We start from the raw sequence: 27,159 nt of genomic DNA, 5'->3' as shown, positions 1-27,159 counted from the left end.
GTCTCATAACGTTCCGTTATTATCTCATAGCGTGGTGAATGTGCAGGTCACAACTTGTCCACCAGAGCGTTTTGGAGTTGTTGGATTGTGTATTTGATGAGTTTGATGAGGAAAACCAAGAAATCCCATTAGCCTCAGTAGCGTAGCTTTGAGCAGCTCACGGCTCAGCTCTGACGTTCTAAAAATAGCTTGCACCGACAATTAAAGGTAACTACTGCTAAGTATAGGGATATTTGCCAAAATGTTGAACTATCCCTTTAACATCACTAGGCACTACACTGAATCTGTGATGTAGATGTTGAGGTGTAACAAGTAACTAAACTTCTCTGTAATGTAGTGGAGTGAAAATGGAAATGCTCATGAGAAACAACCTTTGAAAGCTGCACGAATCATCTTCTTCATGTAAACATGTAAAATATGTCCATATTTATCAAATCAGTCCACGTGAAGGCCTCCACAGAGTCGGGCGTACAGTGAGCAGAGCGGACATTTCATGTCTGCAGCTGTTTGAGGTTTCATAGGCTTTCATAGTACCAATTTCCTACGTTTCCCACAATCCATGCATGCTGTTTACACTTTCTGCTTCATGGTCATGTGGGAAAAAGAAGCAGAGCAGGTGGTAAAGAGTCACTAAATGCAACAAGGGATGAGGAAGGGAGTTCATAGGCTACAATGGTTGTGCAATATGTTATTTTATACATCATTATATACAATATACAATATACATTAATTGTGTGGGTCATGCAATATGTAGCTATGTGGGGGTCATCATGTTTCCACAATGAGGGCATGTGTTTTGATAGAGACAGACAGAGTCCAAAACACATTATCCCACAGGGACATTAAAGTATATTGAATTGAACTGAATTCATAATGTGTAGTATTTATAAGGAAAAACACTTTAGGATGAACGGTGGAAAGTTAGACGATCTGGTCTTTGATGAAACATTGTTTTTCCCACTGCCCATGAAGTTAGTACAAGCTTTATTTAAATAGTTCCATCAGCAGGCCTGTAAGGTGATAACATTAATACAACATGCTGCATAATATTGTGAACAGGAATCTCACAGCAGACCCCCTCCCTCTCTCACAATGTGAACCCCGTCCTCTCTCCCTGTCTCTCTGCAGCCTCACCTGGCGGTCGGCAGCAACGACTACTACATGTCCATCTATTCAGCCGAGAAGAGACTCAGATAACACACCAGCATCCATCACCCTCCTCCCCCCACCCAAAAACCACCACATATGACTTCTGACCCTGAGCCTCCAGCTCCGAGTTGTAAATGACTTTTTTTGTTGTACATATGCAATTACCACCCTGAATGTTATAGTGATGGCTGCTGACAAAAACTGCTATGAACGACTATATATTATTATTATTATTCTCATTGTTTAATCATATTCTTATTATGAAGCTAATGATTGTAGACTTGGCTGTGCGGAGGAGTGTGTATATTTAAATAGCATATATAGAAGAAGAGAGGTTCTATTTTAAAGACGTGGTACCCAGCCATCACCAGGGCTCCTCCTCCTCTCCGCACAGTAAGCATCACTACCTGAATGAACTGTGGCCCCCCCCGGAAACAGATCTCGCAAGAGAGGGGGGGGTCTCTCAGAGGAAAACACACTCACTGGTGCAGGAAACACGGACTCACCCTCCACTGGACCCTGGTGTGTTTATCAGTTCGTTTTAACGGCCGACTCTCAGCCAAAGGACACAGAGTTTTGCTACCCGGCAAGACGTTTGTCGGGCGGCGTTGGACTGTGCTCGCTCCTGCCCGACACGTCGACCGGGCGGACATGATGCGTGTGTTTGTATGTGTGTTAAATTATAGCACAGCTGTGCCCCCACAGTGGGTCTTCATAGCCTTGGACTTGATGCCCAGAAAGATGCCTGCTCTCATGCTAGAACGTCTCCCTCTTGCTTCCCCCCCGCCCCCCCGACCCCCAGCGTGCCAAACAATAATCATATTCTCCACGCAAAGCCCCTGTTGTTGTGGCTCAGAGGAGTGTTTCTGTTGGTTTATTTGTTTTTTTTAAAAGATCGCTTGTAACAAGGGAAAGCGTCCGTTACCCCTCCAGTATGACGCACACCCTTATATCTAGCACAGTGAGAGGAGGTGTAGATTGATAGAAACGAAGCATCCAGTCCTACAGGGAGCCTGCAGCACCTGCCTGCCCTGCAAAGCAATAAAAAACTCCCATGATTCAGCCTCAAGCTCCTCCCCCGTTGCCAAGAGAAACGTCAGCCTCAGTTTGAAGGCGACAGCAGCATAGCATGTCATCAGCAGCTGAGGATGGTCAAAGATCTGACCTGCAGTGCTCCAAGGTGCCACACACACACACACACACCTTTGTTTCTTTTTATGTACTTAAAGGGATAGTTCAACGTTTTGGCAAATTGGCCCATTGCCATAATCCCTATAGTTTTAGCAGTAGGTCTATTACCTTTAATAGTCGGTGCAAGCTATTTTTAGAACGGCGGAGCAGAGCCACGAGCTGCTCAGAGCTACACTACGGAGGCTCATGGCATTTCTTGGATTCCCTCATTAAATACACAATCCAACAACTCCAAAACAAGTTGTGACCTGCACATTCACCACGCTATGAGATAATAACAGAACGTTACGTTTTTGAGGCAAATGTAGAGACTGCTTGCCGAAAAACGGGGGCAGGTTTTGCATGAATTTACCTCTAAAACAACTCTGTCTCGTAACGTTCTGTTATTATCTCAAAGCGTGGTGAATGTGCAGGTCACAACTTGTCCACCAGAGCGTGGACAAACTCTGTGGATTGTGGATTTGATGAGTTTGATGAGGGAAACCAAGAAATCCCATTAGCCTCCGTAGTGTAGCTCTGAGCAGCTTGCGGCTCTGCTCCGCCGTTTTTAAAATAGCTTGCACCGACAATTAAAGGTAACAAACCTACTGCTAAAACTATAGAGATTATGGCAATGGGGCAATTTGCCAAAATGTTGAACTATCCCTTTAAGAGAAAGGTGTGTTTCAGTGACAGGACACTTATGAATTGAATTCTGCCACTCACTACATTCAAATCAAAGGGACACAATGGTTCCAAAAAAACCTATTAATTATTTATTTCAGCCTGTGTGTGTTGGATGATCTTTTTTTTTCTGTAAGACAAACTGAAGTTGACGGCGACAGCTCGTCCAACACACTTAGGAGGCGTCTTTCCTCTTGGAGGTCAGGATGCTGTCGGAGCACGCAGCACTGTAGGTTCAGAACTTTCAGGTCATGTGATTGGTTACACAGAGAGACAGCTGCCGGCCCACAGTCTACTCTACACAGAAAACCCTCTGTGAGCTTTCTTTTCTTTTTTCCCCCCCTCCCCGTCTTTGACTTTTATTTTGGTTTGGTTTGAATTCCTTGAACAAAGACAGAGGTATGAAATGTGCCGCTCACTGTTTCAGTCAGCGTCCTATATCTCACACAGGTTTTGTCAGAAGCCACCTCACAAGCCGCCGTCGAGCGGCTGCTGTCGACTTTAATGTCATTTTGGTGCTGTTTAGTGAAGACGCCCCACTTATTTAGAAGTTATTTTTCCTTGTTTTGTGCAGTATTACCATGGATGTGCCTCTTCTCTGGGGCTGCAGCTTTGCTTATTTAGCTTTTTTAATCTTTTTTTTCCTGTTTTGTAATTTTATGTTTTTAATTCTGCTGGCATTTTGTTTGCCTTGGCCTCAGTAAGGTGGCAGGAAGAGAAGAGTGGGGACAGCCTTACCCTCACACAAACACACACACACACACCTTATCACTCACTGCACTTAAGTCTTTCCTGCCACGCCCCCCCCCCCCCATGCCAACTAGCCTAACAACCGCCCCCTCCTTTCTTTCCTTCGGAACCCTCCTCATTCCTCTGCACCAGACGTCCTGAGCTTTGCTTTTCCCAGTAGGAGTGGACTAGTGGACTCAAAGCAAAGTGAACTGGGAGCACACACACACACACATACACACATGCACACACACACCCACAGGCTGTGTGAGCGGCCCCCCACCATCCCTCCCATCACTGAGCACTCTGTGGTTAAGCAGGCCTCAACTGCTTCACTGGCTCATCATTGACTCAGCCAAAACCAACGGTTTGGCTGTCAGGCCTTTGCTCAGACACACATTCACTCATAAGTATCCTTCTTTGAGTTTTAAGATTTTAGATCTGGAGAAAAAGAAGAGACTTTAACAAAGTAGTAAGAGAGGAAAAATGAAAACAATCAGGTTTGTCTCTGTGACTTTAGATTGCTTTGCTGACCGTGGTTTATAAGACAGCAGATGAAATCAGTGAAATAAACCAAATACAACACTGAACTCTCTCTGCCTCTGTGATTCTCAATGGAAACGTTGCTGTGACTTCATCCATCAGTCTGAACTCTGAAACTTACACATCAGTCTTTTCACTTTTATTTGACTTTTTTCAGAATATTTCATTTTGTTTTGAACTAAATTAGAAATATAAATGTTGAACCAGTATCAATGAAAAACTGTTTCTTCAAAAGCAGTATGGCCAGAAGCCACTGACAACACCTCATTGTAGTGTTGTTGTCAAGACCACCTAGCCCAAGACCGAGTCAAGACCAAACCAATGCGAGACCATTTTCAAACCATTACTGTATTCAGTACATAATAATCAAGTAGCTTGATATTTACATTATTCCTCAGCTAAAAATAAACAATCTTTTTATATAAAATCTAAACCATATTTAATGTAAACAAAGTTTAGATTGAACAGAAGAACACAGCACAGAACCTGCTGAAGTCTCCTGCCACTGTTGAGTGAGTGACAGAGAGACTTTGCGGTCAAAAAGAAAATGTCACTGCAGCTGTGGTCTTGACTAGTCTTGAGAAAAAAATCCAGCTCTGGACTGAGACCAAGACCTTGAAAATGAGGTCCCAAGGGGTTAGGGTTACTACAACACTACAACCTTATTGTTTATATGTCAAATTATCATGTGCTCTTAACAACAACTGAAATTAGAGGGAAATATTCAACATATTTCACAAAATGTATGAATCTAAACTGAATAAAATCTCAATTTTGTTCAATTTACATCCAATGTTGTATCATACAGAACTGTAATAGCCTACTCTATGACATAATGTAGCCTACATACAGTACTCACAAAAAGTTAAGGATATTTGACTTTTGGCTGAAATTTATGGAAAATGTAAAAAGTTGATATATCATGAAAGTCTGGCAAGTAGAAGTATGGAATGGTCATTTCTTCATCTCTGACAATGTATTGAAACCAGAGCTACCAATAGTGATGGGTACACCACAACAAAACATGTCCATCAATAATGTCAATAAGTTGTCGTCCACTTGTCTGTCTTTCTGTGACTCTTCAGTCCATCTGCGTCTCTGTCCAACCTGCTGATGACACTTTGAGCTCAGTGGAAACTTCCCTCTGAGGGCATCCCATCGTCTGAAGCCTCCACATGTCCAGCTGCTGTTGATGGACTGTTATACAGGTGTGGTCTTGGTCTCATGATGTCAGAATGTGAACAGCAGGATGAAGACGACTGTTTCCAGCTGTTAACAGCGCTGTTCAGAACATGCAGGCACACCAAGAGGGACGACTGCTGAGTTGGCAGTTGTCCCGAAGACGATCATCACCACCCTCCACAGGGGTGGTAAGCCATAGAGGCTGGTGGCTTGAGGTACTTTAATGTGGTTAAAAAAAAAGGTGCATTAACAACAGGGAAGACTGCAGCCACGAGGAGGTCATCAATCAAAGCCAATTTAAGAACTTTGGAGAACTTCACAAGGAGTGGACTGAAGCTGAAGTCAGTTCATCAGGATTCACATCTTCAGGGAAGTGGGCTACAACTGTTACATCCCTGATATCCCTGGACCAGACACAACATCAGAAGCATCTCACCTGGACTGAGGAGACGAAGAATGAGACTGTTGCTCGGTGGTCCAGAGTCCTCTTTTCAGATCATTTCATTTGGAACAAAAAAAAAACAATGTCCTAGAGTCTGGAGGAGTGGAGAAGCTCACAATCCAAGATGATGAGGTCTAGTGTCCAAGGTGCTGTGTCACCTGCTGGTGTTGGTCCACTATATTTTATCAAGACTAAATTTGAGGATGTTAGAGACCTTCATGTTTCTGTCTGTTGGTGAGCTGCCATTTCCTCTTCTAGCAGGACTTGGCACCGACCCACAGTGCCAAAACTGCTGCTGCTTGGTTTGCTGACCATGGTGTTCCTGTGACTAAGAGGAAGATGAGAAACACCCAACCCAGCAACACAGATGAGCTGACGGTCACTATCAAAGCAACCTGGGCTTCAGGAAACGCTTCAGCAGTGCCACAGGTTGATCACCTCCATATACAATATCATATAAATTCATAGGTTTTTATGTTATGTCCATATATGGAATACCCATAGTAAACATGCCAATCCACAGGCTTTCGGATAGATGCAATATATGTGTATGATGTAAGATTATATGTATAAACACATACAGCAATCAGGTATAATATTATGACCACCTAACCTTATTGTGTTGGTCCCTTCTGCTGCCTGTTACAATTTCTTTAAGGTTTCATATCTAATCTTTACATCTGTAAGAGCCAAATTCTTTGGTGAAGATACAGCACAAATATTTAATCACTGATATGCTATAAAATATTCTATTTATCAATTTAATCACTCTTAAAGGGATAGTTCAACATTTTGGCAAATTGGCCCATTGCCATAATCCCTATAGTCATAGCAATAGGTTCGTTACCTTTAATTGTTAGTGCAAGCTATTTTTAGAACGGCGGAGCAGAGCCGCGAGCTGCTCAGAGCTACACTACAGAGTCTAATGGGATTTCTTGGATTCCCTCATCAAACTCATCAAATACACAATCCAACCAATGAGATGGAGTTGTTTTTGAGGTAAATTCATGCTAAACCACTGATGCGCGTTACCGCCGGAGGCCGTTTTTCAGCAAGAAGTCTCTGCATTTACCTCAGAAACAACTCTGTCTTGTAAAGTTCCGTTATTATCTCATAGTGTGGTGAATGTGCAGGTCACAACTTGTCCACCAGAGCGTTTTAGAGTTTTTGGATTGTGTATTTTCATTTGTTGAGTTCGATGAGGGAAACCAAGAAATCCCATGAGCCTCCGTAGATCTGAGCAGCTTGCGGCTCTGCTCCGCCGTTCTTGCACCAACAATTAAAGGTAACAAACCTACTCCTAAAACTATGGCATACCTAGGGATTATGCCAATGGGCCAATTTGCCAAAATGTTGAACGATCCCTTTAACGTATGGATTTATTTATATATTTTAGTGTAGAGGTTTGGCTGACAGGATTACCTCAGCAACACAGGAATTGAAATTCATGAGTTCGTACAGTATATTACAGTATATGACTAACCAGGGTCAAAGGTCAGTGTCCCAGTGGTTTAACAAGAGTATACATATGTGAGTCATGATGGAAAGTGTGTCCTGTGATGGTAGTTCCACCTACCTGTCCTTTTAGAGCCAGGTTGAGTGGACACAGTTTTCAGTAGCTGTGAGATAAACTGAGTCTTCACCTCAGGAAATGTGCTCCGCTGCAGAGATTGTTCTGTGCCTGTCTTGTTTTTTTTTTCTCTCTACCTGTGCCACCAGCCAGAAGCAGAGGTCAAAGGCCTGATTACTGCACCCCAAGCGCTACAGTATTATTGTGACTACCATTTCACAGACACACACACACACACAGATGAGAGGAGAACATTCCACAATGGCAAAGGACCGGGCGGCATGAACATCCTGAGGAAACAACACTCACTTCCTGTCAAATTAAGCCAAGCCGACGGCTGCTCGGGGTGATAACCACTGACTGGCTGAGGTAAAGCACCACCTCGGTGTCTGTTCCCACCCAGCACACCCAGATCTGCTTCATCCAGACCGCTCACGAATCAGTCCACCTCCAGGACAGCCAGCGGCATCGGGAGCCTCGGTGTTCCTCGGACAGGATGGGCCTCCTGCTACTGCTCACCTCCGTGCTCCTGTCGCGCTGTAAGCCCCATGACCTTTGACTTCCTTCTGCAGGGACTCGTGGATTTCGTCTTTTTGGGAGATGAGTAGATCTCTAGTCTCTAATCTGGTGTTTTCTTATCTTGTCCCAAGACTTCCATCCAGGGATCGCAGTGGACACAATTCCACGTAAGTAGAGTTATGTTCTGCAGTATACATGGATCAGTGTAAAATCATCTACAGTATACAATGAATTTAGAATTATATCAGACAGTTTATTGAAAATCTTCCACAGTGGTCCACAGTGGTCACTGGTTGCAGGGGAGTCAGACATCATTGCTTTACTTTCAATATGAGTAAAGTATCAGATTTTTCAAGCAGCTGTTGGCCAGTAAAAGACAAATGGAAACAGTACTGTCGTTATCGGAGCTTTCTCACCATTGGTGTCTGCTGTGGTGGAAAGGTTGTGGCAGGAAAAGTCACACGCCTCCCTGTTGGTGATGGAAGGCATGAGTCAGTTCAGATCAGCTGTATGAGGACGGAGGTTTTGCTTGAGTTGGGGCCAACTTATCAGGTGTAGACTGGCGGTGGAGGTCGTTGTTGGAGTGCCTGAGTGGCTTTTGTTATATTTCTGGCTGCTTCTCAAATGAGTGATTTACTCTACGATCTGCTCTCAGATTTTTAGAATAAAATCATCTGAAAGGGGTTTAAGGAAAACAGAAAGAAAATCAACTTCATTAAATGAAATTGTATCACCACTGAGATGTACTGTAAAGCTAACCTTTCCAGCAGACAGAGAGGTAAAATAAATAAATAAAGTAAAAATAGTAGTGTACATTTTTAAGAGCTTTGTGAGCACATGTCAGAATTGTAAGTTGGTGATGCATTTTTGTTCTGATGTTACTTTTTAAGGTGAAGAAAGTTCTGAAATTTTCTGATAAATCGGGGTGTGGGGGGTTACCACTGGAAAATGATCTCCTCACACATCTTTACGCCTATAGCTGTTACTGTTAACTAAACAGACAAATAAATGTGCCAGACCCCCCTGCAATGATCCCCCGTTGGTATTCACTTTGGTTCTGAGTTGCTTGGTTGATTGGATGATTGCAAAACAACACATATTGGCAATTTTTTTTTTTACACTTTATTCCTTTTACACTGTCGGGGACCTCATGTGGAAGATCCATACATAGTTTTGAGATTCAAGTGCTGCCAGGTGTGTGTCAGTCACTGGTGTATGAGTGGTCTGTTATGGGTCCAGATCTCAACCAAACCAAACACTTGTGGGATGAGCTTGGGTGATGTGCATGCTATACCAACACAACCACGCTGGTTCAGCAACTCCTGGTTAAGGAATGGGCTGTCAACCCACAGCAAAATGTGGCCAGGCCGGTGACCGGCATGAGGAGGAGGAACCATGCTATTGTGGTTGTTGTATTTGCACTTTATTCTTTTTTTTTCTTTTTTTTTTTTTAGAAACATGTTTCTTGATTTTCAAGAGAAAAATAAAATAAAGAGAAAAAGAGAGAGAGAGAGAGAGAAATACATGGAAAAAAAGAACACATAACAAGCAGAACACAGCACATCTTGTATTACAACGATATTTAATGGCCATTATTAGATGAATAGCCTACTACAAACAAAAACATATAAGAGCAGAAAAAATAAATTAAGTAGGTAGATATATATAAAATCATATACTCGTTCGCACTGTGAGGTTTTATACAATAGCCAGTGTCTATGGGCTCCCATTTTTAAGGTAATTCAATACCTCCTCAGTAGCCCAGTATCTCCTCTGTCTTCTTTGCAGAATCTCAGTTTCTCCAGATGTAAAGTGTTTGACAGTCCCAGCCATAAGGCGTCCATTTTCCACACACATAAAATCAGCTTTTTTGCAATCACCAAAATTTCAAAATTCAATCCAAATTTTCAAATTCAAATTTATTGACAGATGAAAGGACACTTGTGGCCCCCAGGATGGCAACCAGAGGGGTTGGGTACCAGGTTCTTAGAACCTCAGAAAAACACTGAAAAATACACTTGAGTATTTGAATGAAGTTTGCTACATGCCCAGAAAGAATGTGCTGGAGTACCTATCATGGATTTACATCGGTTACATATTGGTGGGACATCAGGATAAAATTTGTGTAGCTTTTCCTGTGAGTCTGTGGCGTGCTTTAAATTGTATTAGGTTGTGTCCGGTGTTAACTGAACACTTTTGTACATTTTATAGACATTCTACCCAAATTTCATAGTTTCTTTCCATATTCAACTCGTCTGCCCATGCCTTTTTAAACCTCCGTATTCATCGGAGCTCCATCATGAAGCATTCGATAGAAAACTGTCTCGAGAGTATATTCAAAACTTAAAAGTTTGGTAAAAAAAAAAAAAAAAAAATCACAAAATCTCTAATCTGTAAATACCTGAAAAAACTTGAGGCAGGTATTCCATATTTGGCTTGTAGCTGTGTAAATGAGGCAAATTTTCCCCCAATAGTCAAATCATTTATGTTATTAATGCCTTTCTGTTTCCAAGCAGAGAAAGCAATATCATTTAGGCCAGGTATAAAAGCGTGATTTTCACAAATTGGAGTATCAATATATACACTTGGGGCCTAGCTGCACTTTATTCATTTGACAGTCTCAAAGTGTAAGTGTGTAAGTGTGTAATGTGTTGTTTTTTTCCTTATTACTGTGGGTGTGTGCAATCATCCAATCACCAAGCAGCTCAGAACAAGAGTGAATACCAACAGGAGAATATTGCACTTAATTATTTGTGCGCTACCCACACGTTTAGCTGTGTCGCTCATTCCATGGATGCAAGATCCTTACATGTTGTACCTCGTTGTAAAGGTGACTAATCAGGCTTTCCAACGACATAAAATACAAACCAATTGGTATTATTACAGGGTTACAGGGCAACTCCTCAATTTTTTTTGAGGAGTTTGTAACTGTCTTGTGGGTCTCCTTGGTGGATACTCCTGCTTTTTTTTTTGGAATAAGCCAAAAGGGTTGTGTTTGAAATCTTTGGGGACAATGCATTTTACTGAATGGTAATTATAGCTGATGATTAAAATCCCATAACTTCCCTCTGTAATATAGTGGATTCAAATCTTATTTTATAGTAGAAAATGTAAATACTTGAAGAAATGAAGAAATCGTACCCAAATCAACATGCAAACCAAGAGGCTGATTTGTTTCCCCGTCAGCTCTGCAGCTCCTGCTGGATGATGTTGTGTGGGCTCTGAAATCCTGATGGGTCCCCTGTGGGGCCCGTTTGTCTAACAAAGTGCTTTCCCTGCCTTGTTCTTCAGCTTTGTTTACTTCCTCACAACAATCCCACTCTTAGTCACAACAGCAGCCTGTTGCCTTTAGTGCCTGACCATATGGATGATGTGGTGGGGAGGCCTGACGTACTCGTGCAGATGCTTTGTCTTCCTGCCACACTGCCAAAAACTGAACTGGCACTTTTGAAAGTTTCTCCAATGCGCTCTACACTCTGGTTTCAAGTGACACCAGAGGCTGAGAATTAAAATATCCTGAAATATAAGCGTGATTCGACTGAAAAGTTTACTCAGGAGAAGAGGAGGATCCAGAAATAAGAGAAATTAGAGAACAATAGAAGCATTGTTTCTAGTATGAGTCTGACATGAGAGGATGCTAACAAGAGTCTGATGACATTCCATTCTAGCACGTTAGCGCAACATTTCAAGGTGAAACAGACTTTATAGAGATGTCAAGAAAACTCACTTACTTTTTACCTACTTTTTTAACTTAGTCCCACATCCACACAATATTATAATAAATATTATTCATATTATTCAAAGTTTTGTTAAATGGAAAATATTTAGGCATGTAGGCTACTCTCGATGTATCTAATTTCAGGAAAATTTAAATGTTTAATAGCTACAAGAGTCTACAACATTTTGTAATCATCCAACCAGAAGAAGCAGACAAAAAAGGTTGAGTGAGTGAGTGACACTATTGGTCAGACAGCATGTTGCAATTTTCTCATTGGTTGTTTCTCTTTCAAAACAAGCGTCAGCTCCATAGAGTATTTTATACAGCATTTCTAATCTTTTTTTTTCTTACTTCTCTCCCTAGCTTTCATAATTAGAGATATTGTCTTGTCCATTGAGCCTGGTGGTGATGTGTCTCGAGGTACCAACGTGACTCTGAGGTGTCAGGCCACAGTCAGCATCTCAGGGCAGGGGGTGTTGAACCGTGAGTACGCTATATACAAGGACTATGACCAGATCCACACCAAGAACTCCAGCACCTCGGAGGATCTGCTGTACGCGCTGCCTGACACCAGAGTCTCTGACACTGGGACATATTGGTGTCAGATCAACATCAAGGGCCGACAACAGCGCAGTAAACCTGAAACACTCAAAGTCACAGGTTGGTATGTTTTTGAACACAGTATTATCATTTTTTTTAATATTAGAGGTTCAGGTGCATTTGGATAATTTTGGATTTAAATCATATTATTGTAGCAATAACAATGGAGATGGTTCTTCCACCAGTATCTGAGCTCGTTTCTCAACTCTTGGGTTTCCAGGCATGGCAAAACCAGTTCTTCGCCTTAACAAGCATGAGGTCAGTGAAACAGAGGAGGTGTATGCCAGATGTTCAGCGCCCGGCGAGAAAGGCAAAATTCATTACTACTTCTTCGACAACGACTTCCGACATTTTCCGGAGCAAAAGGACGACTTAAAACCCGATGCCAAGTTTGGCTTCAACGGTGGCACCCACAGAATTCATTGTACCTACACTGTCACAACTTCAAACGGAGAAACACTCAAGTCTGAAAACAGCGACTCTATCAATGTGACAGTTACAGGCAAGTGGTGTTTTGTAATTCTTATGCCTCTTAAAAAATGTTGCACTGTTCTCAGGACTTTTTCTTCACTGGTTTTGTCTCCTTAGAGCGTTTCCCTGCACCAGTTTTGAAGATTGACCCCAGCACCAACATCTATGAAGGAGATCATCTAAACATCTTGTGCACCACCAGTGGCTATGTGGGCAGCTCTACAGCACCCTCCCTAGTTCTCAGCCATGGGACCAAGCTTCTTAATATGGGAAACAACAACGTTAACCACAGCATGATTATACTGGCAAAGGACGCCCGGGACTTTGAGTGCAGACAAAAGATTGGTCAAGTTGACAAAGTCACCGTAGAAATGATTTCAGTGACTGGTGAGTAGAGGAAAGGAGAAGTGCCTCCTGGTTCACATGATGAATAGTGACTACTGTTGTCTCTGCTTTCATGGAAACTACATCTAAGGTGGAAAAAAAGTGAAAGGTTTTATCCAAATATGAATAATATTTATCCTTCATTAGTTAATTTCACACAAAGCTAGCTCACCTTTTTAGCATTGTTTTAACAGTGATGCTACAGTGGTATGTGTTTGGCTGATTAGCATTGCATGCTGGAGATGTAACTTATACTAAGCACTGTAGCTAGCAAAAAGTGGAGGATATAATTAGTTAGATTAACTTGGACAAAACAGTTTGAAGCTTTTTATTCACAAAACACATTTTCATGCCAATTTAGATCCTCATACAAATCAGCATATATAGCAATATCAGTGTTGATAATGATTTTGTGGTGCTTATTTGATCTTTTTAAATCTGTCCACAGAGCTATTTTCAGCACCAAATCTCACCATGTCTCCTGCTGAGGTCTTTCAAGGTGAATCTATGACAATATCCTGCCGGAGTGGGAGCATTGCTTCTGAAAGAATTCAGAAGGTGATTTACACTCTGGAGCCCCGAAACAGCAACCTGTCAGGTAGCCCTGCGCTTTCCGGAGTTTTTTCTGGCCGGGCTCCGTTTACAGAGTTCAACTATACCTGTGTAGCTCAAGCCAAGGGCATCATAAAACACAGTCAAACCCTGACTGTAAGACCTAAAGGTAAGCCTTCTGAAATCAATGGATTTTGTTACATGACAGAGATGTGTTATGTCAATCTTACATGTTTGAATACACCTGTGTCATAGATGTCACAATGGCACACTTAAGAATAAACAAGAGCTTAAGGATTAAATGTGTTGCTGGTTGGCAAATTATCAACTGCACGCACACACACACAAAGAATATGATCAGTAAACCGTCATAAACCATGTTAGACCGCTCCATAAAACTGATTTTCTTCTCAAAGACAAAGAAATCAGTATCATCAGTATTTAAAGTGTTAGATCACCTCTACATATTTTCTTTTTATTCCATGGATTTTTATTTCAAGTGTTGTATTATGTTGTTCTAGTGAGAATTGTTACACAGTAAAGATGGGCAACATGTGAGAATGAGTATGAGTGAGTATGAGCAGCTGCTGGCTAAACAGTTTGTACGCACACAGCAATGCAAGAACGTTAAGGATGACAACACTAGTTGTATTTTATTACCATTATTGTACTCTTATTCTTCTTATTATTAATGGGCTACTTACAAGCAGAGTAGCTGCGTGGACTGGTTATATTTTTTATTTGATCAATAGACTGACTATAGTTTGTGCTGAGAATTAACAAGCAAAGAAGTTGAACTGAGGGCAGATGGTGGAGACTTCATGAAGTGCACCATATGTTGGTCAGTTCAAAGTAAATTCAACAACATACTCAATTTTGTGAATATTTACAGGGGGAGAACATCAAGAACCAATGTGTTGCCTTGCAATGCTGTGTATTGTGTGTGGACTGCAGCATGAAAATTGCTCTCTGTTTGCTGCAATCTGCACCCACTGCACTGTTTATAGTGCCAATATATGTGTTGTCTGCCTTAGTAAAAGCTTCATATCGAGTTGATTCATAAAGCTTCAGGGTTCCATATTATAAAAGATCTGCGTCTCCTCTGATTATAATGCAGGTCTGTGTTTATGAAAGTATTGAAGCCTTAGTTCACAGAGGAATTAACACAGCCCGTATTCAGAAACGGAACCATAAAATCAGCCATTCGGCCTTCTGTAACTTTGTGATGTCACAACAAAGCAGTCACTGCTCTCAGCTTCGTCCCACCCATCAGCAGGGTTTGGTTTCTCTGAGAAAGAATATGTGTGGTTACAACATAATCTTGCAGCGTTTATACTTTGATATTTCAGTGCACTTTACATCATATATACTCTATATACTCCATTATTCCTTATTGTCACTATACTTTTCAACTCACCACTGCCCAGCAGAAGAGCATGTACGTACTGTAAAATAGACTTCAGTATGCCATGCTGAGGTACACAGGAACTTAGTGTGTTTTGTTCTTCTGTTTTTTTTTAGTTTCTGTGTCTCGTCCAAAGATCTCAGTGGAGGGCAAAGCCATCCTGGGACAATCCATGAAGATCCACTGTCACTCGGACAATGGCAGCTTGCCCATCAACTACACCTTGATGAAGTTTAACGACGACCTGGGCACACAAACCATCAGGCTGCCCAATGAGAAGGCTGTGTTCACAGTCACCATACACAATCCAGAGGAGATAAACGCCTTTGTGTGCAAGGCTGAGAATAATCAGAAGCACAGCGTGCACAGTGAGAGAGTCATCGCTGATGTCATAGGTATGTTTATCCATTTAAAACTGGTCGATTTTTATCCATTTAACACTGGTAGATTTTTTAAATTAGTCTCATTACAGTTCAATAACTCCACATTACGTCATACATTATGTCAATAGTTTTGGGCCATATCAGCCTTACAAAATGCTAGGAGCAATTACAGCCAGTTTGTACAGTTGTCATAGACCTGTTAATGCTCAAATTGACATTTTCCTGAAGTGACTGAATCTGATTGAGTTGTTATGTTTTGTGACACAATGAAACCTTGGCTACTAAACTAATCTCATCCTCTTCCTCCATCATTCCCTCTCTTAGAGCCTCTGAGCCAGACCACTCTGACTGTCATCCCCACCTTATCAGACATCTCTGAGGGAGAGGACCTCTACCTGATATGTGGCACTAAAGGCACACCGCCGGTCACCTTTCTCCTGTACCGTGTCGGCATTGAGTCGCCGCTGTTTACCAACATCTCTCAACAGAACAACACAAACTTCCTGGTCCCCAATCTGTCCAAAGCGCACAGCGGCACATACTACTGTAAAGCCCTCAACAATGCCAACAACGTCATCAGCAATAAGGTCACAATAGAGGGTGAGGCTTCTCTGTAGGAACCACATGCATGCAATATACGAATATTCATTAAAAATGTATGTATATATATATGTATAGATACATTTTTACACTTTATTCATTTGACACTGAGCTTTGGCTATTTTCTAAAACAAGAATATGAAACTAAATGTTCAGTGAATTATATTCAGCTATATAGAGATTTGACTTTTTTTTTATACACTTGCTAAACTGAGAAAATTTGTGAGTGCGGTACTAAAAAAAAGATGTATTCATATTGTTATGATGATAATTAAGACGATGCATGTTGTTCGTGATGACTAACCCTAACCCTAACTGAAACATCTTACATCAGATAGGTCTGCTGTGGGAAAACTACAGTTGTTATTGGAAATGTTGGTGCAGCAAGGGATTGTGGGACAGTATTTTCTCCTTTCCTTTTAAAAGGAAAGTCCAGTGTTTCCTATGTTAAAGGAGACAAACAGTCAGCAGTGAAGTTCCTCTCCTTATCATCAGAGAACATGACCAGGTCTTATCATGACTGCTGCTCAGATACTTCCATTTCACTCACATGAACCTTTCGAAATGAAACAACAGCCTTGAGATTGACATGATTTTTTCACTCAAGCTGAAGTATTTTGCTCCTACATGGACACATCTGCATTGTCTGAATCTGTTCGTCGTACCCTCTCGTATCTTCCAGGAGGTTTTTATGCTTCTGTGTTTTGCTTTACTTGAGTCTCAACAGATTTGATGTCTAATCATTTTGTCCAAGTGTAAATTTGTGTAAAAATGTGAAGGCATTCCCTTGAATTATGGCAAAATTGCTTTCTGAATGCAAAAATCGTGTTTTGTAAGGTCACTGTAACCTTTGACCTTTGACCCCCACCAAACTTTTGTCTCTGACTGTCCCTCCCGTCTTTGTCTCTGCTTGTGCCTCCACAGTACACCTGGCCCTGTGGAAGAAAGCTCTGATCGTGGGGTCGTGTCTGCTGGTGGCGTCGGTGCTGGTGGTGATGTGCGTGCTGTACTTCAAATCCAGAAGAGGTAGAGAGACTTATAGTCCTCCAGCAACAACTCAGGCGTCCTTTGTCTAACTATGTATGAAAACCTTCTGCTGCCTACCCCCTCCTGCTCCTCTCACCTCTCCTCTCTAATTATAGGTAAAAAAGAAGCAGATGCTGAATTGTCAGTGTGAGTTGGCTCGATTACTTGCTTCCTCTGAATGTGACAGAAGTTCTGAAGAAGTTAGTGACAGTGTAGATCTTTTATCGGATGGCTTAGATGGCTGATGGTTTAGGCCTATTTTCTCTCTCTCTTATTTAATGACTTATAAGAACCACTCTGGCTGTTTTGCGTGTTTGTACCAGAACAAGCACGCAGACTTCATATCACGACAACCTTATTTAGGTTTTTATAATGAATGTGTGCCCTCCAGGCGGTAATTACTTGAACATTTGCGTGATATGAAGATCAGCTTACTCGAGAGACTCATCATTTCTGGTTGGTTTAGGAAAGGTCTGACACTGACAGTTTGAGAGTCAGCTACTGAAATATGTCTTTCTCATACTGGTTGCCTGGCAACCTGACAGTAATGAAAGATTCCAGGATGTGGCTGCTCCGAGCCTGTAAAAGAAGAAACAGACAGACGAATACGAAAACGAAACAATGGACAGTAACAGATATCAAATCAAAATTTAAAAAAAAAATGAGTTTGATAGAAATAGAACTGTTGTCTTTGGTATGCTGAATATGGTACACACTAGTAATATACTACCACAAATTAGATGAGTTAGTTACATAATGCAATAGCCTAATTGTTACAAGTTTTAGGCCTACAGTAATGTGTAGGGTGTACGTGTGTCAGTTACTATATCTGTACATTGAATATACGTATGTACACAAAAAGAAAGCGTTACTAGACTTTAAAGGTACCAATATGAGCTTTTAACCACAAGTGGCACAACAGAGCAATGGTTTGATGAGCAGGTAGCCTACCTTGTTTGTTCGTATGCCGTGCACATGAGCTACATTCCCATCAATGGCTTCATGCTATTTCATGAATCTACAAGTGGCACTTATGCACCAATGAAAGTAGAAATCGGTTGCCTTTAGGCATTTAGTAGCTCTTTCCTTGGCTTCACTGCTGCTGACGTTATTTTCACCATTTCCCAGGAAGCCATCCTTGGCTCTTATGACAGTGACATGACTCAGGTTTTTAACACAGCCACAGGTAGCTTGGTTTTACTTTTCTTCAGTGTACCACTGTCGTTGTCATTATTACCAGCCATTCATCCATCATCTAACGCCTCAACAGTCATTGCATGTTTCCTTGCCATCCCATCATCTATGTTATACTATGCATGCAGAACTCAAGTGGTGGTGATGTGGCTTTGTAACTGTCCATGATGTTGTAGATATCCTATTCAAGTTTACATGCATGCACAATGTGTGTGACCATGGTGTCTTTGTCATCTCTGTCTTCTCTGCATGTATGTGTTGTCTAGAGATTATAGAGGTAGGAACAGTAGAATTTTGTTAGAATACAGTTACTATAGGAAGTAAAGTAAACTCCAACATAAAAGATGCTTCAGTGGTTAAATCATAGTACACGGCATTGATTGTCAACTGTTGCAAACTGCTTAGAGCGCCCATTATCATCTTCTTCCAGGCGCAGCGTCACTTTTTGATGGCATGGAGGGGAGAGTGACCAATGGGACAGGAAATAGCGTGGCGTCGCTTCACACTGACATCAGCAAATGGAGCAGCTACAGCCCCCCAGCCACAGTGTAGAGATGCCCCGCAGTGGGAGGGACTTGAATTGAATTCAAAAGAAAAAGAAGGTCTAAGAAAAGACTTTGAGCACAAAAGTGGAAAGAAAAGAAAGAAACAGTTTGTGATCACTGATGAGTGAAAAGGAGGGGTCTTTTTAAGATGAGATATTAACCAGGACCCGCTGCTCCCTCTCCCCTCCTCCTGCAATCTAGATGACCTTTAATTTACACTTAACATTACTATCTTTGCCACCTATGTCTCTGTGATTGCATGTTGTTTTATGTTGCAGCTGCTCTGTTTGTCTCATGTGCATGTACAAAGGAGGGTTGGTGACAGATTAACTTGTAAACATTTTATCACCATCACAGGAAATGTGTGTATATATTTTTGGTTGATCCCTTGACTGACTGGAGTCGGCACTTGTAGAATAAAGATGTTGGTTTTATTTAGAAATGTGTCACTACCATTCATTCTACTGCAGTTTTTGCCTCTTATTCTAAATCCTTTTGTAGTAAAAAACAAAAAAACAAAAAAACATTTCTAATGCAAAAACATGACAAATCCAAAGAACATGTTAAGGATTTTTTGTTTCATTTAAAAGATTGTTTTGATTGGTGCAACCCGCCGTGCTGCAGTCACAAGAGAAGAACACCAGCATAATATGAAGTTGATTCATTTCCTTGAAATGGAATGCACAACAGAGACTTCCTTAAAAAGTTGAAACAATGGAGGCTGCAAGAAACTTCCTCTGCTGGCACAAAGCAGGTTGAGGCGGTCAGTGTTGATAAAACTGGTGGTGTTGGTGGGGGTGGAACTTATTTTGTTCGAGGCCAAACAAGTTTAAATGCATGCAGCAGGTGGAGGAAATTAATCACATGAGATTTAATTGAGCTGTTTGAGATTACATTATCAAATGGGAAGTTGTTTTTGCCAGAACTTATTGTGTAGCAGTTGCTCAATTAACAACCTCTTGTGCACGAGGCAGTGGAAGGTTTCTGTGTGTACCAGATGAAGAATTGAAATGTGCTCCTCATTATTGGTTTAATGACAAAGCCTCCACTGAAAGCCAAATGGTACAGATGTCCAAAAGAAAAGTTTAACTCATCTTTCCTTTGCTTTTATAGTTTAACTCATCTTCCCTTTGCTTTTATAACAAAATTTAACCTTAGTATCTTGTTTTGCTCATGTAATTTTTTTTTTATTATTTATTACTAACTTCCTTGCTGAGAGTTAGAGGAAAACATTCACCCTGGACTCAACCTGTAGCTGTATGAAAACTGCAACAATGTCTAAAAGTCCAGCTCGGTTATTTTGACACTTTATTCTGAAAACAGTTTAAAACATGGCAATTATCAAAATAGGCTAGGCAGGCTAACTTTTTCCATTTTGGTGGTCTTTATACTAGGCTAAGCTAACCAGTTGATAGCTTGTTTGGAAGCTATCACTTTTCTCCTCTAACCCTCAGCAAGAGAGCAAAGAACTATATTTGTCAGAAAATGAAGTGTTTTACACCTAAATAGCCAGAGATATGCCTCTGGTTCTGTAATTGTCAATATTTTACTGTTAAGTACTTCAATTAAAGGAGCTATTTGCAAGTTTTGCTATTGCTGCCTAGCCAGTGTAAGCATTAACAGCTGTTTACTCATGTGTCCCACCCAGAGCTGCAACATGACATGAGGTCAGAGTGCAGCTTCACAGCACTGCTTTGTCAGGGTAGACTGGACTCTATGGTGACTCTGTATTGTGACAAGACAGTCTAGTTGGATGATGGCTAGCTGGTGTAATGAAAATAAATAAAGGCAATACAAGAGTAATGTTTACATTGCTTTCTACCGCTGAAGATGTTGGTGAGTAAAGGAATGAAGTTTGATGCAGAACTTGCTACGTCTCTCCTAGACTGGTAAGTATAACAGCTGTTCATGTTAATACAAGCTGTATCAATTGCAACAACTCACAAATAGCTCCTTAGAGGTAGATTGTTGTGATCTGTACTGGTGCAGATTTTCTAGGACTTGATCAGAGTCTTGGTTTGGTCGTCTGACTTGATGTCTGTCTTTCTGTGTCTCATAGTAAAGGCAGTCCGGACTGCAGTCAGTGTGTGGAGTGAGCGACCACCTGAAGCAGGTGAGCAGTAGCTACTTGTAATCAGTTTACCATCACTGCTTACACTAAAAAATATTGTGGGATGGCTGCCTAACTATAGCTTCGTGGATGAAAATCCTAGAGACCTTTAAAGGTCCAGTGGGTAAAATGGTGGTAAAACCATGATATCTAGCAGATTGTAGATTTCTGTGCTCACTCGCTCTCTTGCACTACCCCTCCCGTCGGCACAGTGACGGTGGCCTCCGGGGACTAAAAACTTGATTACCACAACTGGGAGTATTTCAGGAGCATGGAGCGATGAGGTGAAGATCTAAACCATTTTACAATGTCTGCTGATTCCCACTCCTTCTTTCCGCCTTCTTCGTCTGTGTTTTATTTACATGAAACTCTTGAAACGTGCTCTCTGGCTGGCTGGATTTTTCGTGTGGGCTGCCGTACAAACATGGCGGCACAAGATGGCAACACTCTCTAAAGCAAGACCCTTGCTAATAGAAGAATTATAAGGCTACAAAGACCAAATAAATTTTATTTTATAGTGATTATACACTTACAGCTACTGTACAGTATATTCAGATTTTGCCAATAAACCCTGCCAATTATTACACACTGGACCTTTAATGTTCACCTTTGATAGCACTGCAACATGTCAAACGTGCCTGATCATTCTCCGACAATTTGTGGTATTTGGTAGATGATTTTGGTTTTGTTGCATCTTTGGTGTTAATCAGATGGTTTAACGTGTTTAAAGGGAATTTCTTTTATCATGTGCTCATGCAGCCAATGATGAGGTGAGCAGTGTGGTGTCCAGTGAGCCTGATGTGGAGTACACAGAGGTGGTGCATCCTCAGCCTACTGATGCTGCCAGAGGTAAACAATTTATACTCAGATACACAACCAAAATGTGTTTCCTATCTTTTTCTGCCTGTTCAGTAACTCCACCTTTAAACTCAATTTCCTTCATACATTTTTCACTCTCTGTTTTCTAGCCATTCTGAATCTTCTCCCCCACTGTCTCAAACCACACCAAACCATTTTCTCTGCTTTGACCACCACATTCCTATTGAAGTGATAAGACAATCCAGGGCTTCCTGGGAGGAGCCTAATTACCCATAATTAATATATTTCCAAGTTGTTGTAAAGAGCTAACTACTGGGATTTCCAAATCCATGGTAGATCTTATAAACAGGAAGGGTTGAACCAACTGGCAGTACCAGTGTTGGCCGCCTTGTCTTTATCATCATGTGCTCAACGTCCCAGTGGGCGGGAGATGGTAGTCAGACAATGTGACACAAACCGCCTATTTTTAGGATTTTTCCTCATCCCAGATCAAACAGACTCTATCTACTAAACCCATGTCTTTTGATGTGAAGCAGGCTAATGTGTTGCTCTTTACATTAACAGTCCCACTGAGAAAAGGCACAGACACAGTGTACAGCGAGCTCAAAAATCTTCCGCATGGTGAGTGTCACAACATTAAAACTGCACCGATTAATATTTCTATAGAAACAACTGATTTGAAGGCTACCTGTAATTGCATGACAAATAATAACTGAGGCATTTAAATACATTAAGAATAGAGCATTGAGGTGACATTAAAATAGCATTTCAAAATAATATGAATATATACAGTATATATAAATAATATATTCATAAATTAATCGAATCAAATCAAGATTCCTGAGAATTCCACAGTGATAAAAGGCTTAATCAAAAAGCAAATGCAAATATGGCAAGAAGGCACAGGATTAAAAAGGTGTTACATATATGTCATTTGGTTAGCTGCAACAAGTAATTATGATTTAAGCTGGGACATAAATGAACTGTTTCAGCAAACCTGAGGTATTCAGAAGACTTGTTCTACATGCATGGAAACAAACAAAAAAAGTGAAATATCACCAACTTTTCCTCCTTTGTGCACTGCAAACATCTTGTTCATATAGCCACATCAGGCAGCTGTGCATTAGGTCCCTGTCCATATTTCCTCATGTACTGAAGAGTTTAGCAACTGGTCTTAATAGTAGGTAGAGCAGAGACAAGTGGATTCATGAAAGTGATCAGAAACATGATAGGATGTTAATATTGCTCTGTGTCTGCTGCATGAGGGAACTGTTTGCTCCATAACTGTATATCATTTTTTTGTTTTTACGTAACTTGTCACACTGCCTCCAAGTGGTAACATTTGATGGTAGTAGAGACACTTCCAGATCTTACTAATGATCATTTCCAAGATGAGCTGGAAATCAAACATGAATTACTAATGGAAAACTACAGAACCGTGACCACATCCTGTAACTGCAGCCAAGAACTTCCTGTTATTAGAGCAGCAGCCAGTTGCTGAATGTGTCTAACATGCAGAAGGCCTACATCAGATTCCTTAAGTTTCCTGCGCAGCAGTGACAGAAGGATCCAGGGTTCAATGGAACGACAGGGAATGTTGATATACATGACAGGGACTGAACTAAGTGGCTGTGGTTGAAACAAAGGCCTTTCTCTTTAGAGGAAGAACAGGTGAGTCACCAAGGGCAGCAATGTTATCATAATGACTAATGAATAACTCTGAGGTCAACCAGTGACTCATGATACTACACCCCCGACCAACTCTCATGTCATGTATGATGCTCTTTCCTTTAGGTGCTGCTGGTCATCATGACTATGTGAGTAATCAATTGCACAATTACACTCATGTTTATACTTCTCTTTACTATTTCTACAGTATGAGTATACCACTGTGCCTTTTTTGCTTTACTATAACTTTAAGCTACCTATGTCATTCATACACAGTATAAACATATGCTGTGTTTGTAAAATGATTATATCCATCCACCTACTCTATACCATATATCTTTGCAGGGTTAGGGGGCTGGAACCAAGACTTGAGCTATTATGAATTATAATGCATTTGCGCTTTTGCATAAGTTCAATATAAAGACATGTACAGGTTCTATAGTATACTAAATATCAATGGAGACCCGTTCATTTCCATCATATTCATAACACAGTACCTGTATAAATTGCAATTTTTAAGGGAGTAGGACAGATCCAAGCAGACCGAAATTTTCTTTTGAATTTAGTTGATATCACAGTCTTTTTTCCCCCTAACTGTAACAGTGACTCAACTATTTATATTCTGAATAACTGAGAGTATTCTCATGTCCCTGCTCTGGCTGCCTCGAGGTCATACTCAGCCCCACTCCAATAATACAGAGTGAGAGGGAGATTGCCGTCAAAGTTTCCGGACAAGAACAAAGGCATTTGGGCCAAGGTTTCCTTCCCTGTCCTCCAGTCAGATCAGCACTGTGGCCCAGTCAAATTAACTCCAAGCCCATCTCAGTCTGCATACTGTCCTCCACTAGCAAGCCTTCATGTTTGTCCCTATATGGTGCTCCAGGCAGTTAAAGAGAGGAATTTGAAAAACAAAAGAAAAGCTATAAGGATGTGACATCATGATCAAAACATTCAGCAGCCTTTATGACGGATTATGAAGGTGATTATGACAGTGGCTTTGTTTGTCTGTTCCTGAGGTTCCACGGATGTTCTGAGAATTTCAGCTTGTGTTATCGGAAAACAGAGCATTCTTTATAAGGCATGTGTTACTAGGTGATGAGGGACTATGACATAAGGGAGATGGATGAGAACACAACTTAAAATCAGAATGAATTAATTGATGCATATATGGGCGTATGCCCAACCCGCATGGGGTATACAAGACACCAATTAATCACCCAAACCAGGACCAGAGTATGAGATCTTTATTAATATCATCCTAGTACTTAGCAACAGCACTGGTGTGTGCGTAAGTGTGAACGGCTTTGTGTTGTGTCTTTAAGGATCATAAATGAGTCAGCCGTGACAGAGTTTAATGCCGGTGCTTTCTGTGTCAGCAGGGTTCAGTGGAGTATGCCGAGCTCAACGGGGACAGACCTGAGACAGTTCACCACCTCCCAGAGGTCAACAACTATCAGGACCTGCCAGTTCCAGTCGATTAGTGATCCCCGCTGCCATCTTTTATCCATGCTTTCTCATCTTTCAATATCAGCTCTAAATTAGTGAAATAACTGAGTCTTGAGTTTGTGATGAATATTTATGTCCTAATAAAGGCATCTCGCATATCTTCACCATGTTGTTGTTGGTGCCCTTTTCTCAGTCTGACAGATAACTGGTCAAATACAGATGACATGATGCTGGCTCATTACAAAAGCAGAAATAACTCAGCTATCACCAACATCAGGAACATCTGCTGTCAGTTGTCACTCGTACTTTGTAAAGTGAGTCTATTTCTCCTTTGCATAGACACCTTTAAAAACACACTGATACTGTAATCTCTTTATATTTATGGTTATATGATTATGTAGGGATAAGAATGTGAAATGGTTCAAAAAGTAAATTACACAATTTTACAAACTTTAATCAGATATTTTATATGATAACACACACACACGCATACACACATTGTTTTCCTGGTGGTTGTTCAGACTTACATTCAGCCTCTGTCACACATGGAAAAAACTACCAGTCTGTTGACACTGTCGACAAAGGAGCTGCTCAGATGCAGCTGAATACATGAATCACATTACATCCTGTCCACCAACATGTGACAGAGGTTTTAGAGGGAAACAGTTGTTATAGTTACGTGTTTTCCATTGAAACCTGACCAGTGAAGTGTCCATTGTAAATCATGAAGTAGGATTTTCTTAGTGCTTACCACTAGAGCGCGCCACTCCACCAACAATATCCTGTGTTTGAACTTGTTCTTCCCTTTTCTTCAGATAGTTCAGAGTTTGTTGTTGGCAGGTGGATCCATCTTGTGGTAGAACAGTTTAGTTCAGTGCAGGATGTTGGGAAAATAACAGTGTTGTGTGCAGCAGAAACAAACACATGGTCTGATGAACTATTTAGTTTTTATTTTTATTTTTTAATAACTAATTTCAGTTTTATCATTTTATGATTGTTTGTCATAGATCACAAATTCTAACTTTAATGATGACCTTGTGTAAATTGGTGTTTTTGTGCTTGTGGTGGCAGCTCATACTTGAATAATAGAGAGGAGTTTCTATTCATCTTTGTCAGCCTGTGTGGCTGTGTGGCTGCAGTGTTTTTATCATTCCTATACTTCTGTGACTGGTTTGCTGAAGGAGGCTTTATGTCCTTATAAAGCACTTCATATGACCTGTGTTGTAGGTCAGTCAAACATTCACTACAACTAAAAATGCACATAAGCCAGTTAGACTGATCTCACATTTTTATACCTGACTTTCCATTTTTTTTAAAGGATGTGTTGTCCATTAATGAGATCCATATGAGATTTATCGCTCATTAAGTTCAACAGTTGATCTATCATTCACCCCATGGAGCAGGCAGCTCCTCAACAAAATAGCTGTGAATTTTCTTCTCATCCCCAAATGACACATAAATTAAATACTATTGTTGGATTTCTACATACAGTAGTAATGATCAAGCAGATCCGAAATGTCCCTTTGTAACTCTATGATAACGTTTCAGAAGAAGAGTGACACAATACCAACAGAGGAAGGTAAAATTGTCTTATCACTGTGACTAACACAATGCCGTTGAGAAAACAGCTTTTCATGAACAGATGACAAACAGGGTCAGTAACAGCCTGTGTAATATTTTAAACACAAACATGTTGTTTGACATTTTACTGTACTTTTCAAAAATAGATTCAAATGACATCCTTTCAAATGACAAATCGTGGTAATTCTGGCTGTGACATCAGTGCCCACGTTGATTATCAACCTCACATCGTACTCAGAGTTCCCTGTAATTGAATGTCCTCTCTCAACTAAGCCTCAAGGACTCCAGGGGCTTGCACTGCTAGCATTGGCATGGCAACTGCTCTTTTTTATGAATAAATGTATTCTAAAGGTGAACGTCTGTCTCCTCTCTCTTGGTCTCTGCGAGCATCCCTATTAAAACCCCATTAAGCTTTAATCAGCTGACATCATCCAAATGGTCAAAACAGGAGCTCTAGCACTGAGTATGTCCATCAGTGTGTGTGCTCATCTTTCATTCTGTCCCCCTGCTCTGAATTCATCCTGTTTATTACTGCACTTCCAGTCATCCATATGAACAATTAGATTTGCTCTTTGCCAACTCTTTGTGTCCCTCTGCACAGAGCTGTGGGTACCAAATTATATAATCTTTTTAAAGAAATATCTTGGCAACAGTTCTGAGCAAGAATTT

At 40.9% G+C, this 27,159-nt stretch overlaps 2 protein-coding genes across 2 annotated transcripts in view; both read left to right on the top strand.

Moving 5' to 3' along the window:
• Positions 1–1,225, top strand: part of rptor (regulatory associated protein of MTOR, complex 1) — an 81,822-nt gene extending 80,597 nt beyond the window's left edge. The window contains exon 27 of the mRNA XM_085778365.1: positions 1,129–1,225. Within this exon, the coding sequence (XP_085634491.1) occupies positions 1,129–1,197 (69 nt within the window). The 3' untranslated portion in view covers positions 1,198–1,225. The remainder of the gene's footprint in view (positions 1–1,128) is intronic.
• A 6,685-nt stretch (positions 1,226–7,910) lies between these two features.
• pecam1b (platelet and endothelial cell adhesion molecule 1b) lies at positions 7,911–25,073 on the top strand. Its single transcript, XM_085777751.1, has 14 exons — positions 7,911–8,008; positions 8,120–8,155; positions 12,070–12,366; positions 12,527–12,808; positions 12,895–13,164; positions 13,610–13,882; positions 15,235–15,513; positions 15,826–16,101; positions 17,026–17,127; positions 20,926–20,979; positions 21,736–21,825; positions 22,360–22,416; positions 23,590–23,612; positions 24,843–25,073. The coding sequence occupies exons 1-14, from the start codon at positions 7,966–7,968 to the stop codon at positions 24,942–24,944; spliced, it is 2,184 nt and encodes a 727-aa protein (XP_085633877.1). The 5' UTR covers positions 7,911–7,965; the 3' UTR covers positions 24,945–25,073.
• Positions 25,074–27,159: the final 2,086 nt, after the last annotated feature.

Source organism: Trachurus japonicus, chromosome 1 (genome assembly GCF_045865225.1).
Source record: "Trachurus japonicus isolate A0001 chromosome 1, Traja_1.0".
NCBI lineage: Eukaryota > Metazoa > Chordata > Actinopteri > Carangiformes > Carangidae > Trachurus > Trachurus japonicus.
The sequence above is the reverse complement of the archived record's forward strand: the minus strand, read 5'-3'. Positions and strand labels throughout refer to the sequence as shown.